This window comes from Lampris incognitus, chromosome 8, assembly GCF_029633865.1.
Source record: "Lampris incognitus isolate fLamInc1 chromosome 8, fLamInc1.hap2, whole genome shotgun sequence".
In the NCBI taxonomy this organism is placed as follows: domain Eukaryota; kingdom Metazoa; phylum Chordata; class Actinopteri; order Lampriformes; family Lampridae; genus Lampris; species Lampris incognitus.
Window position 1 is genome coordinate 5,261,019 of NC_079218.1, and position 14,796 is coordinate 5,275,814.

The 14,796-nt window shown below is 48.7% G+C and overlaps 1 protein-coding gene across 2 annotated transcripts in view; it reads left to right on the top strand.

Annotated features, from left to right (window-relative positions):
• Positions 1-1,372: 1,372 nt before the first annotated feature.
• The window catches only part of med13a (mediator complex subunit 13a), a 104,796-nt gene continuing 91,372 nt past the window's right edge, over positions 1,373-14,796 (top strand). For both annotated transcript variants that reach the window (XR_008810582.1, XM_056284461.1), the window contains exon 1: positions 1,373-1,854. Coding sequence is in view for 1 of the 2 variants with exons in the window: in XM_056284461.1 (XP_056140436.1) it covers positions 1,789-1,854 (66 nt within the window). In the remaining variant the exon portion in view is untranslated. The remainder of the gene's footprint in view (positions 1,855-14,796) is intronic.

Consider the following 14,796-nt stretch of genomic DNA (forward strand, 5'->3'; position numbering starts at 1 on the left):
AACCACCGAATCTGGGTTTCTAGTGCTTTCTGATGCGCTGGAAGGGTTTGTTCACATCGCCGATGGTTGGAAGGGTTGGAGTACAAACATACTTCAGTGTTATATTATCAAATAAATCACAGATGGGTGCTTGTATGTATTCAGCACAACATCCACAGAACATTATATAGGAGACACTTCATAGAGTTCAAGCAGAAAGAAGAACAGAACACATTATGTTAAAGGTGGAGCACTGTAGTTAAGGTGCAAAGAAGGGAAACTGATCCACCCATCAGCCTATCACGATGACAGCAGCAGGCCGCTGCCAAAGCCATTAGCCACCACATGTACAGGCTCCCCGTTCTTCCAGCACGCCTGCTTGGATACACGTGTCAGACTTTGCTCGTATTGTCCAGTATTGTCCAGTATTAACTAGCAGCAGAAGCCTCGGCAGTCTCCAAATGCACGGCGTGACATTCAGCCGGCCACCTGACACACCGCCCGGACCTCAAACACACACACGATGGATATGAATATCATACAAATCCCAAATATAACCGTATGAGGGGAGGGGGGGAACCCCCATCTCAGCGGGTAGAAATAGGACTTTATAGCCTAACTTAACGACTCTCGGTATGCTCGGTGGTGTTCCCAGCTGTTTTCCGGCACTCTACATTTTGCAGGTTTTGCAAGGATGCGTGGGAACCCTGACACCGGGGGGGGGGGATGATGGGGAAGAGGGAGCAGTGGTGCGATGGCAGCAGTTTTACAAAGCCTTGCCTTTTGCTCGTTTGTTTAGCGCGTGCGCGCGCGCGCGTTGTTAATGCCCCTCCCTCGGCTCGACCCCTGGGCGCACATAACAACACATGGTTAACATTTCTCTGCAAGTGCGCGGTGACGTGCGCTAGGTGGCGCACTGTGTAAAGCGAGCGGGATTAGCAGGGCCCTGATCATTAGTAACAGAATCTGTTGCTCAGTAGCGCCACTTGCGCTCGCCTAGCGGCGATCCCCATCAGTCTTGTGTTATTACCGTCCTCATGACCACGGACGAGCCAATAGGCTGTGGAAGGCAGAGTTGTCCCCGTGGCCGCCATTAAAGAAAGGAATCCATGAATTCAAATGGCAAACCAGCAGGAGCCGAGGCTGAAATGATGGTCCGGATCGCCGCGGAAATCTAGGCCGGCGCCCCGGCTCTCGACAAGTTTCGGAAGGGGGGGGGACGCGTTTCGTTTCGAGGGCGAATTCCGCGATGGAGGAGTAAGACGGGACGGGGGCTTTCTTTTTTTCTTTTTTTTTCTTTTTTTTTTCTTTTTTCTCTCTCTAAACACAGCTCGTTTTAGGCTGAGGGGGGAGGAGGAGGAGGAGGAGGAGGAAGGGGGGGCGAGTCGCTCTCCTTTTCTTTTTGTTTTATGGACATTTTTTTTTTCCGCCTCCCTCTTTTATTTTTTTGTTGTTTTTGTTGTTTTCCGCTGCGCTTTTGTGGAGATGTCGAAATAAGAGACGGCGGCGTCTCCATCCAGGGGCTCTCTCTCTCTCGCTCTCTTTTTCTTTTTTTCTTTTCTTTTTCTTCTTCTTTTTTTTCTCCAATCTTTGTCGGGAAACTGCAATCGGGAGGCTGTTGAATTAACTCTCCTCCGGCCAAATGTCGAGAGAGAGAAAACCCGGGGCTGATTAAGCCCAGCGTCTTAGAAGAAGAAGAAGAAGAAGAAGGAGAAGAAGAAGAAGAAAACAGCAATTTGTGCAAACTGTTTTAATTTCCCGGGAAGTGAACAATGATGGACCGCCGGAGCTCGCAGTGAGACGTGCAGGATGACTTCTTGTTTCGTGCCGAACGGGGCCAGCCTGGAGGATTGCCATTCCAACCTATTCTGTCTGGTAAGAGATTTAAAACTAAAGGGAAAAGCAGCCATTTTTAACTAGCTCGGGAGAGCGGCTAAGCTAGCGCTAGCCTCCTGCTCCTCCTCTCCCCCGCCGCCCCCCCCTCCTCCCGTAGACATAGCCGGAGCTAAAGCAGGCTTTACGGCCTGTCGAGCTGACATCGTTTTTCGGGGCGACGGCGTTTTCCAAACCCCGCGCTCGTCTGGCGCCGTGGCCCCGCGTCCCGCCGCGTTGACGGGCTTTAATCGGGTGTCGACTCGTCGCCACCGGAACGCCTGCTCGTCTGCCGGAGCTCGGACGCTCGGTGGGGGTTTTGTGACGAGGCACGCTGGGGCTTTTGCACGGATAACCAGCCCCCGTGCATCAGTGCACGTTTGCTGCCGAATATCGACCTGTGCAACACTGATGACTAGGTGGAAATACCCCCCCCCCTCCCCCAGATCCCGTCCGGCAGTAGCACACTTCTTCTTATTATTATTGTTATTATTGTGATGATGATGATGATGATGCCCTGTCAGCCCATGTGTGGGCATGGGCACTAATACAGCTGGTGGTCCCACTTCTGTAAACGGGAATCATCTTCCCTTACGCCTCATTGTCGGTTTTTGTTTTGGGTTGTTTTGTTTTTGTAAGCCAATCGCTGATCTGCTGCTTATTATTGACTCCCCATCTAGTTTTCACACCAAGTAGGACGCGGGCCCCGGGCCGATTACATAATCTCCGGCGTTCTTGGCTGTCGGTCACAAAGGTAGCGAGACGTTCGCTCGACACGCTCGGGCTGTTTCGTTTTACACTCAGCACCGTCTCAGCACCGCGTCCTCCCCCCCCCCACCCCACCCCCGCGCGCGCGTTTATTATTACATCTTGTTGCAAAGTGTCGATGCTGGTAAAGTTACCAAAATAATTGTAGTTGTGCTCCTCCCACTCGGGGGAGGAGGGGGGGGGGAGTTCACACGTCTTCTTGCCCCTTGCCAAATAAATCGCAGGACATCCTCTGATGGAGCGCTAACCCGCCGTAGTGAGGAAGAGGGTGTTTCTCTGCCCGGGATGAATGTGAATGTGGGCTATTGATTTTCTTTCGTTGTTGTTTGTTTGTGTCAGCAGGATTAGTTACACTAATGAGTCTAAAGTCTGGCAGCCGTAAAGTGTAGGCGACCCCGGACATGCTTGGTGGGCTTGGTGGCTGTTCGGTGCTCTGCCCGCCTGCCTGCCTGCCTGCCTGCCTGTCTGACTGATATTTTCCTGCACACCACTGCTGTCACGACTCACTCGCTGAACAGACTCCACTTTGTGGTTTTATGATGAAAGGATGCAAACAAACTGTGGTTACCCCCCCCCCACCGCCCCCCGAGTTTTTCAGCGGATCAGACGGTCTGCACTGGAGTTTGGTAGTGGTTGTTGCAAATTACCGTATCGCATGCAAGCTCAGTTTTATCAGTTGACGTTTCTCCAACACCGCCCACGACACTGGACTCGTCAAGGAACCTCTGGTTTGGTCCGGCGTGGCCTTTGTTATTAGATTAAGCTCAGCCTTTGCCAACAAGTGATTTTCAAGTTCTTTGGGTACGTTTGAAAGCCAGCTGATGCAGCAGTGACAGGTGTTGTGCAAAAAGAGAGCGGATGAAACTTGCCGGATTTGCATTCTCCCTGATTGAGAAATGCAAAAATGTCACTTGTTGGTTTCATTTTTGCACCTTGCCAGTCCTGTGTGAGGCTTGGGGCGGGGGAGGAGTTTGTACTGGAAGGAGCGTCTGTGAGATGATTTGAGTGGCTTCACCTGTTGCTTGTGTCATAACTTGGAGAAAGGCAGGAAGGCAGCTGTTTGAATGTTGAGTTGCTCACTGAGACCCAGGGCTCAAAATGGCTAGAGGGAAGGCGAGCAGCTGGCAGAAACAGGGGTTGTAACCCCCAAATACACACCGCCTCAAGAAAACCTCATGACTCTGTCAGATGGCTTCAGTTTCATAGTTTGGCTGATGCTGTTGTGTCTTTTTTTTTTTTCTCCCATTTTGTCATTTGAAAAGTAAACCTCATCGTGACCTGCTTTGCTTGCCCTACTAGGACACCCTGTAAGCAGTCGTCCTAGCATCCACAAAGACACAGACGGACTGAAATTGTGCATTGTTAAAGTGGTGCATCTAGTGTGTGAGACATGTGCATCACATCACCACACACTGCTTGCTTGTGCAGCACACATGCGTAGGAGAGCATGACAGTTGGAAGGAAATGGATTTCCTTGACTCTGCACACAGGCAGCCTCTGATGCATTTTGTGACGACAGACAGAACAACTGCAGAACACACATCTTCCCTTGACAGAGCAATCTGCCTCTTGGATATTGTTGGTCAAGTGTGGAGCATTGATATGTCCGGTCTTTAATAAGGGGCTGTCATCATTATGCCTCTTTTACCTGAAGAAAACATAGAGGGTGGGCTAATATTTACCAGTGATGAGTTTAGTCTACACCGAGTGTAGCCTAACTGCTACTGGAACAACTTTGTATTCATGAGTAACGGCTAAGTAATGACCCATTTGTGTGTTTAGCAGAGGGTTTCCTACTTTGAAGCCAAAATCCCGAAAATTTACATGCAAGCAAATGCGTTGTTGGATGCTTTCTATTGCCGGTGTAAAGAAAAACTGATCCATACGTATATATCTAAATCATGAACGCTTTTGTAAATGCTGATTCTTAAAGGTTACTTTTGGCTTTGTCTTTTCCAGATAAAATGTGGCGCATGGGCTTGCATTTGAAAAAGCAAAGTTTTTGTGCCAAAGACGCCAATATGGTGGATTAAACTCGTAAAAGACTGTTTTTTTTTTTTTTGCAGCAGCAGGGAAGGTGTTGTCACAGCACAAGTGGCTTCTGTCTTCTCTTTTAGAGTTGATCTCTGTAATTTGTTGTGGCGAACAAACAGCCTTAGTATTTGTTGGTGCACAAGTTTTCCAGGAAAAGTCGTGCCGGACAGTAACCGTTAAGATGAGGGGCTACAACAGAGTCATGACTTGGATAGCCGTGGATGAGTGATTGTCTTCAATACGCCAGTGACGGAACAGAAGCTGTCCATATTCGTTTCCTTGGAAATTTTAGGGTCGCAGCTTTAAGACCCCCCCCCAAAATAACTTCTATAAATAGCACTTTGTGGTTGCAATTGCGCCCTTAATTTCATGCAGTATTTTTAGATCCTAGAAAGTGTGACAGTATGAACATGTTTGCTTGCCCACAACGGTGACATCTGAGGTTTTGGGCTAATACAATGCTTATAACGCGGCGCAGTGGTTATTGCGGTCGCCTCACAGCAAGAAGGTTCTGGGTTCGAACCCTGGGGTAGTCCAACCTTGGGGGTTGTCCCGGGTCGTCCTCTGTGTGCAGTTTGCATGTTCTCCCCTGTGTCTGTGTGGGTTTCCTCCGGGTACTCTGGTTTCCTCCCACAATCCAAAGACATGTAGGTCAGGTGACTCAGCTGTACTAACTTGTCCCTAGGTGTGAATGTGTGTGTGTGTGTGTGTGTGTGTGTGTGTGTGTGTGTGTGTGTGTGTGTGTGTGCGTGCGTGTGTCGGCCTTGTGTGATGGCCTGGCGGCCTGTCCAGGGTGTCTCCCCCGCCTGCCGCCCAGTGACTGCTGGGGTAGGCTCCAGCATCCCCACGACCCTGAGAGCAGGATAAGCAGTTCGGATAATGGATGGATGGAAAATGCTTATAACATCGGTCAAGTGAAGTCAATTTTATTTGTATAGCTCAGTATCACAAATTACAAATGTGCCTCAAGGGGCTTTCCAGCAACACAACATCCTGTCCTTAGACCCTCGCATCGGATAAGGAACAACTCCCTAAAAAAAACCCAAAAACCTTTAACAGGGAGAAAAAGTAGGAAGAAACCTCAGGGAGAGCAACAGAGGAGGGGTCTCTCTCCCAAGACGCACAACGTGCAATGGACGTTGTGTTTACACAGTTTACATAATACAACAATGAAAGAGGATAACAGTTATAATGGAATTATAAGATATATGAAGAATATGATGTGGAGGATGCCAAGCGGTGTCCAGACGCCATGTGACCACCGTCGCCACGTAAAAGAAATAACTAAATAAATGTAGTCGCGCATCTAAGTGAGAGAAGGATATAATATTAAAACCGGATAACAAAATTATATGGATTTATAAGATGTATAAAAAGAAAATGTGATGAGGGGGCCCTGTAAGTTTGTGTTTGAAATATTGGTGACAGATGTCAGGTGCATACTGACCAGCCCATCTTTGGAACAACGCTATAAAATCTAAGTATCTCGACTTGCATTACATTACGCTTACTTTATATCACACTTGCATTACATAACACCACTTACTTTATATCACATTACGCTTACTTTATATCACACTTATATCACATTACACTTACACTTTATATCACACCTGCATTACATTACACTTCCTTTATATCACACTTGCATCACATTACACCACTTCCTTTATATCACACTTATATCACATTACACTTACTTTATATCACACTTGCATTACATTACACTTACTTTATATCACACTTGCATCACATTACACTTACTCTATATCACACCTGCATTACGTTACACTTTATATCACACTTGCATTACATTACACTTACTTTATATCACACCTGCATTACGTTACACTTTATATCACACTTGCATTACATTACACTTTATATCACACCTGCATTACGTTACACTTTATATCACACTTGCATTACATTATACTTACTCTATATCACACTTGCATCACATTACACTTACTCTATATCACACCTGCATTACGTTACACTTTATATCACACTTGCATTACATTACACTTACTTTATATCACACTTGCATTACATTACACCACTTACTTTATATCACACTTGCATTACATTACACTTTATATCACACTTGCATTACATTACACTTTATATCACACTTGCATTACATTACACTTACTGTATATCACACTTGCATCACATTACACTTACTCTATATCACACCTGCATTACATTACACTTACTTTATATCACACCTGTATTACATTACACTTTATATCACACTTGCATTACATTACACTTTATATCACACTTGCATTACATTACACTTTATATCACACTTGCATTACATTACACCACTTACTTTATATCACACTTGCATTACATTACACTTTATATCACACTTGCATTACATTACACTTTATATCAAACTTGTATTACATTACACTTTATATCACACTTGCATTACATTACACTTTATATCACACTTGCATTACATTACACTTACTTTATATCACACTTGCATTACATTACACTTACTTTATATCACACTTGCATTACATTACACTTGCATTACATTGCACAGTTGAATTATTCAGAGATCCTTTACTCAGGATGATGCTCACATACCGTAAGGTAGGACTTTCAGTTATGTTTATTTTTGGCAGTATCACAGTTGCTGTAGAACACTTTTTTTCTTTGCACCACATGTTTTGAGGGCAAGAGACCATAATGCAGTCAGTTGCCTATTTGGCAGAGAAACCATAGCACTGAAAAAAAGAAAAACCCCGTTCTGATAGTGACAAGAAATGCACACAGAAAAGCAGCTGCTGACCAGTAGAACGGCAACGTAAGCTGAACAGCCCACCCTCCTGCCTCTGTGGGCCGTTGCTCTGAAATAATACTTTAGAAGTGCACAAGAATTTTAATCGCCATTTCAGTTGTGGCTGCTGCAAGTATGATCCAAATAATCAAACAAGTCCACTTTCTGCAGTTCAGTGTTAATGCCCCAATGTCTCTGTCTCGTGCACACACACACACACACGTTATCGCCTCAGCAAACATTGATAATATCAAGCGCTTCAGTGTAGGTACAGAAAAAGAGACCACAGCTTAAAAGGTTGTTTCATACTTGTTGCCACTTTTTACACAAGCCGTAATACAAACGCACAAAAGCAGCTCGGTGCCTTTTTCTCTTTAGCATTCATTGTTCGACTTGATCAATCTGTCTTGGGAAACGTTAAAGGCTGCTGCAAAATAACCCCCTTTTTTCTCCCCCAGAGAAAGCAGATTTGGCTTGTACCAACAAGATCTGACTAACCACTTTTACCAAATGCACGGAGCCTGAACAAATTGCTCATTACTGAAAGGTCAGGACAGCTAAAACATGCTTTTAGGCTAACAGACCATGTAAATAACTTCTGCGTGTAACAGCTATGCACTGGATAGGATATAAAAAGACAACTGTTGCGGCGCCGCTGCAGATACGCTCGCCCGTTTGAAAGGGAGCCATAAAAGACACGCGGCTCGGCCGGTCGGCTCTCCGTCCCACGTCACCGTCTCGGCGCTCACAAGCCTGCCGCGCACAGATGCGGCTGCATGTGTATTTTTAAGAGAGGTCCGTGCCGGACTCTTTATAAGTCCTACGAATCAAACATCTGATCGTGTGTGCACAATGCTGTTGGGTTTTGGTGATGAAATCTCTCTAGTCAGTGGCCCGTCCTCGTTACATCACCAACCAAGATCTGGTTTCACATGTAGCCGTTATCATCAGCGTCCTTCTGCGTTGTGTGCACAGATGTTTCCTAGCAAGATGCAGGTGTCGCGTACCGACACACACACACACACACACACACACACACACACACACACACACACAACACACACACCTCCAGGAATGAGTAACTAACTGCCGTACTCTGGCCGTCACACACCAGCCGAACTCTGCTGTTAACAGCACGAGTTCATCCTAAACACACACCGTGACCATACGGGCCCGGCTGTTCAGCAGAGATCATGACTGTGGTTTTTTTTATCTTGCTCCTGATCAACAGATGATTAATACCGAGACTGTTGTGCAGGGTTGGGTAATGAAACAAAACCTTTTATAGTCACAGAAAGTTGAATCGGTTCATCTGGCACAGCGTTTATCGAGAGAGAACGGTGTCATCATCATCATCATCTCTTCAGTCTCAGCTGACTGCAGGTGTCCCCACCCCTATAAACCGCACGGCGGCGTAACCGCCGTGTCGTGCCGTGTACAAATTACATCGTTGTCCTCCAACATGGCGGCCGTGTGGCCGTCACGTTACATGTGACGTAGTATGAGAATAACCACACTCTCCCCTTGTTTCTGGTTTCTCGAATGAAACCCGCGTCTTTCCGTCATTGTGTTGCTTTGGGGATCGCACGTTTCTCTAAACTTGCTCTTCAAGCAGTCCGGATCCTCTCTGGACTCCGCCGGGGTGATTGCCGCTCCGTTGTCTCCGGGGGGCGCGCACTTCCGCTGCATGTACAAACGAGCGCCCCCGTTCGATGGCTTCCGGTCCAGCGATGTTAAGCCCCTCGTCTTTGTCGGAGTGTGCAGCGGCGATGAAAATATGGTACTCCCGTTCAAAAAATTCGCCAGTTCCCGGCGACATTTTCATCAAATATAACAGGGGCGGGTCTGCGAAATTCACCCGCCATTATGTCCAGCAACTAGCGTATCTCTGGCTAGCTAGCACAGGCTAGCCAGTTAGCACTAACCTTAGCAACGGGTTGCCCGATGGGGAAAAAACATCACTCACCGGCGAGAAGTCAAGTCACGACAATCCTCCTGGCACTTAACAGCTACACTGCAATGCTCTGTTTGTGCCGGGGGACCCGATCCTTGGGGTGGACCGACTTCTGGTGCAGCGTGTTTTGGGGTTTGAAAGCAACTGAGACGCGGTGTTTGGAAAATACGCTTCTCAGTTGTTCTTAGGCAGCTGTTGTCCTTCTCTCTTTGATCGACTGGTGCACTGTTTGGGCGTCTTCCTGGATTTGACAAACGCCCAGTTAGGATAACCAAACTTGCAGGGCCTGTTTAATGTGGGCTTTCTCCCCTTCCCCGGCCGCTGTGTCGGTGGGGACGTTGTCCGCTCGGTGGTCCAGTGTCCTGATGACTCCTAGATTGTGCTCCAGTGGGTGATGAGAGTCAAACCTGTAGTACTGATCAGTATGTGTTGGTTTATGGTAAACATCAGCAATCAAATGTCCTCATCACCAACTGCAGTGTCACAGTGTAAGAAGGCTAACCTGTCATGTTCCACATCCTCCCTGGTGAACTTGATGTGGTGTCCACAGAGTTAATGTGGCTGGTGAAATGTGCTACGTCCTGAGTTTAATTTTAACCCAGGTGTCATCCACAAATCTGAACCAGTGGCTAGGTGGTGTCCCTGGATAGGACATCAGAGCCCTCTTTTCCACTTCTTCCATATACAAGTTGGCCACTATAGGCGAGACTGGGGAATCCACCATGCGTTTGTGTGTGTGTGGGGGGGGGCTAAGGGTACATCTGTCGCCATCTTACGGGCGACTGCGTTAGCGCAGTTGCCCGTGGTGCAGGCAACCCGGGTTCGCATCCCGGCTGCGGCGTTCCCCGGCTGCCCCTGAATTCGCCACATTGGTGTCAGAAGTGGGATGGTGAGACCGTGAGGCCATCGGAAGCGTGTACGCCCAGAGGCGTGAGGGAGCTGATATGCTGAAGCGTGGGGGTGCGCTTCCCGAAGGAGGGGGGTAGTGTAATGACCACGGATGACTAGACTCGCTAGCCATTGGCTAACGGGCCGGACCCTTTAGCGTAGTCGCCCGTGGTGCGGCCGATCCGGGTTCGCATCCTGGCTGCGGCGGTCCCCAGCTGCCCCCTGAATTTGCTACAGTATTAAATTACCGACCACTGCTGGCGGATGTAAAACACATCACTTCCTGTGCGACGCTCGGGGATTTTTGGGGGGGATGTTGCCACAGACGTCTTTGTATTCCCCCGTTACTGCAAATACAAGGGCTTTCTGCAGCCCCCCATAGGCTGAATTGTCACCTTGTTTGGCAAAAGATGGTAGTTTAACAGACATTTATTTATTGATTTACCCCCCCCCCCTTTTCTCCCCAATTGTAGCTGGCCAATTACCCCACTCTTTCGAGCCGTCCCGGTCTCTGCTCCACCCCCTCTGCTGATCCAGGGAGGGCTGCAGACTACCACATGCCTCCTCCCATACATGTGGAGTCACCAGCCGCTTCTTTTCACCTGACAATGAGGAGTTTCACCAGGGGGACGTAGCGCGTGGTGGCATCACACTGTTCCCCCTGAACAGGCGCCCCGACCGACCAGAGGAGGCGCTAGTGCAGCGACCAGGACATACTCACATCCGCCTTTCCACCCGCAGACACGGCCAATTGTGTTTGTAGAGTCGCCCGAGGGATTCGAACCTACGATCCCTGTGTTGGTAGGCAACGGAATAGACCGGTATGCCAAACAGACATTTATTTAAGTTGGAAACTTCGACATTGTTACTCTGATATAGTATTAAATTACTATGCTACACCTAGATGCTGTCATTTGGGAGAATCTATTTATGATTTTGTTTCCGTAAAGTATCCCAGTCCAGTCCGTTTTAACATGAATGGTGGCAGCGCGTGTATAAATACCCTTCAAATGGCTGGATACTGTCGTGTTTTCCCCTCACCAAATGATGGAGGCTCAATAGCTGAGAGGTGATGTCGTCCTTTAACGACAGCTCTTGTCGCCCGCTCGGTGGCATTCATTCATTTCTCCGCACTCGTCTGCCCCCTCATCGTGGCGGTGAAAGGAGTCTCCCTACCAATTGCTCCCTGAAGATGAGCGGGAGGAGGGGTGATCCAGCTCCGTGAACTCGTGTATCTAAGGGGAGTGGGGCGTATAAATATCATTCTCGTAACTTGCCGTTTAAAAGTTGGCTGCCCGCTGTTTCCGCGTTGTTCTCGCAGCCGAGCTGATGGTGCCGCTAATGAGGACGGGTATTGGGGAAGACGTGGAAACGGCGCCTCCTCCAGGTGTTAACCGTGCCGGGGTAAATGCTTTGACACGTTCGAGGTGTTTCCCTTCCTCACATGACACCATCTCGACGCGGTGATTCCAGCTTGCTGTGTCGTCGTTTTCTGTAGCAAAGCCTCACTGCACGGTAGAGTAGGGCTTCCCAAACTTTCCCACATCACGACCCCCCGTGGAGATGCCTTTTGGCCCGGGACCCAATGATTGTTTTGTGCAGTAAAATAAGCAATAAGTTCTCATTACCTGTCAGAAAGCGGCACAATAAACAGTGCTTTCTACATCATCCATCAGTGCAGTATTCCCTTTTTCAGGCCCCAGACATGACCTTCTAATGCTCAGACCAGGCATGTCAGCATTGCCGCCAGGCCCTGTGTGACGGCCTGGCGGCCTGTCCACGGTGTCTCCCCGGGGGCCTGCCGCCCAATGACTGCTGGGATAGGCTCCAGCATCCCCGCGGGCCTGAGAGCAGGATAAGCGGTTTGGATAATGGATGGATGGATGGATGGATATTTAAATCATTGCATTGATGGGCGTTCGGGTAGTGTAGCATCTATTCCGTTGCCTGCCAACACAGGGATCGCAGGTTCGAATCCCCATGTTACCTCCGGCTTGGTCGGGCGTCTCTACAGACACAATTGGCCGTGTCTGTGGGTGGGAAGCCGGATGTGTGGGTATGTGTCCTGGTTGCTGCACTAGCGCCTCCTCTGGTCGGTCGGGGCACCTGTCCGGGGGGGGGGGGTATTGTGATCCTCCCACGCGCTACGTCCCCCCTGGTGAAACTCCTCACTGTCAGGTGAAAAGAAGCGGCTGGAGACTCCACATGTCGGAGGAGGCATGTGGTAGTCTGCAGCCCTCCCCGGATCAGCAGAGGGGGTGGAGCAGCGGCTGGGAAGAGTGGGGTAATTGGCCAAGTACAATTGGGGAGGGAAAAAAAAAGGGGGGGGGGTGTACAAAAAAAATCGTTGCATTGATGCAAATAATATAAAAACAGAAAGTTTGTTTTTTTAATTTAAATTGTATCCCAACAAAATGTTCATTGTGGACGTCCTACCGCTTCAGTGTTATTGGCTGCAGTCGGCCTGGTCTGAAGCCACATGCATGCTGCACTGACCCGCGTCGTGTCACAGCACCGAGTCCTGCAGCTTGACTGAAGGCGGTTATGGAGAGTTTGTCAGTGCGTTTCACCTGCTTCACGACGCAACCGAAACTACACTGTTAGAATCTGAGAGGCAGCTTCTGAAAGTCATGTTTCAATGAATACCGCCGGTTCTTGGTTACTCCGAAACTGTTTTCAAGTCAGAAACAATTACAGTTACCCAGCTCCGCTGTTACGTAAGCGTATCCTATTTGCGTATTTGCCATCCGCTGTGAGAGTCCCCATGCGTGGTGCGTGAAGACTACGGAGAGCAAATTGAAAAGTCAAGTAAATGCCTAAAGGTTATATTTGTGTGTGTGTGTGTGTGTGACCTAACTTGGATGAGCCAACAGGATGCTGTGGGCTTCTGCTTTCCAATAATTGACAGTATGGCTTTGTCTTCACGTCTTTTTAAATTAGGGACCTCCGTATGTTGGGGGCATATGTGTCGTACATTTAAGTAAACAGAATTTTCAATTTCAGATAATTCTTTACTCGTTTCTTTATGTATTCGCCTCCTGTAATGCTCGGCGTTGCACGCTGCTGAACGGCCTGTGTGTGCCCCACTCATGGATGTGTGTTATAGTAGAACTGGATACCGGGTCTAAAAATGGCGCCCGTTCATCCCTATGAGAATCGCTCGCGTTATTATGGATCCCACTGCTTTTCTGGGCAAGACTAGGAAGACCCGCCCCTAATCTATCTCTGATTGGCTAACCTTAACCAAGCTAACCAACGGAGGCGACGTGTACTAGCCAATCAGAGGCAGAGTTCGCGGAAAACGGGTACGAGTACTGGCCAATCAGAGACAGAGCGCCCAGAAAAGCAGTGGGTTTCGTAATAACGCGAATCGCTCGCATGATTTTTTTTCGTACCCGTTTTCCGCAAGAACGCGCCTCCGTCACGCCTAGATTCCGGGAAGACCCGCCCCTACTCTATCTCTGATTGGCTAACCCTATCCCTAACCCCACCCTAACCTTAACCAACGGAGGCAACGAGTACTAGCCAATCAGAGGCAGAGTTCCCGGAAAACGAGTACGAAAAAAAAATCACACGCCTGGGCGTATACGCCGAAAAGTTTCTGGCTTCCGGGTTACTTCCGGGTACACGGGGCCCACTGGATATGCGCAGTAGTGTCACTCCCATCACGCCTCTAGGCCGTGAGAACGGCTCGTACGCAGCCGTGACGTCATTCGGGAAAAAAAAGATTAAGGTTAAAACCGCACGGCTTAAAAATATACAATACAAAGAGTAACAACTGACCACGATTATAGCTGCAGGTGTCCTGTCAGCAGCTTTACAGGTGTCTCTTCTAGCATGGCGGTCTATGGGGAAAACGTACGGGAGTTTACGCCGCAGTACCGCGGAGTGACCACTGGGGCTGCAAGGCTGAGCGGCGGCGCCGTGCCCAGTTCTGCTATCATACATCCACGGTGCCCGCTGCCTCTAATGGCCAGCTAACTTGTTGTGATCTAGTTCTGCTTCAGCTGACATCACAGAGTGCTCTGTTTTGACAACTCCACACCCCCCACACGCCGCCCCACCCCCACAGTGCACAAGCAACGCCACAAATCTCTCGGCTTATCGCTAGCAAGGCGAAAGACCACTGCTTCGCCATGAGCACGGGTAATCACTTGCTGAGGCTCAGTGCCTCTGCACTTGATTAAAGATAGCTCCTGGATTGTAATAGATTAATTGGTTAAATCACAGAAAGACAGCTTGCCGACGCCGTCTGAGTGGAGTCTGAGTGGAGTCTGAAGGGAGTCTGAGTGGAGTCTGAATGGAGTCTGAGTGGAGTCTGAATGAAGTCCGAATGGAGTCCGATTGGAGTCTGAGTGGAGTCCGAATGGAGTCCGAATGGAGTCCGAATGGAGTCTGAATGGAGTCGGGGCTCAGCGGCATGAAAATGGGCAGCCCGCGATCACACGGAACAACATAAAAAGTGCATGAGGACAGAAAAGCTCTCCAGCAGAAATGGGGGACA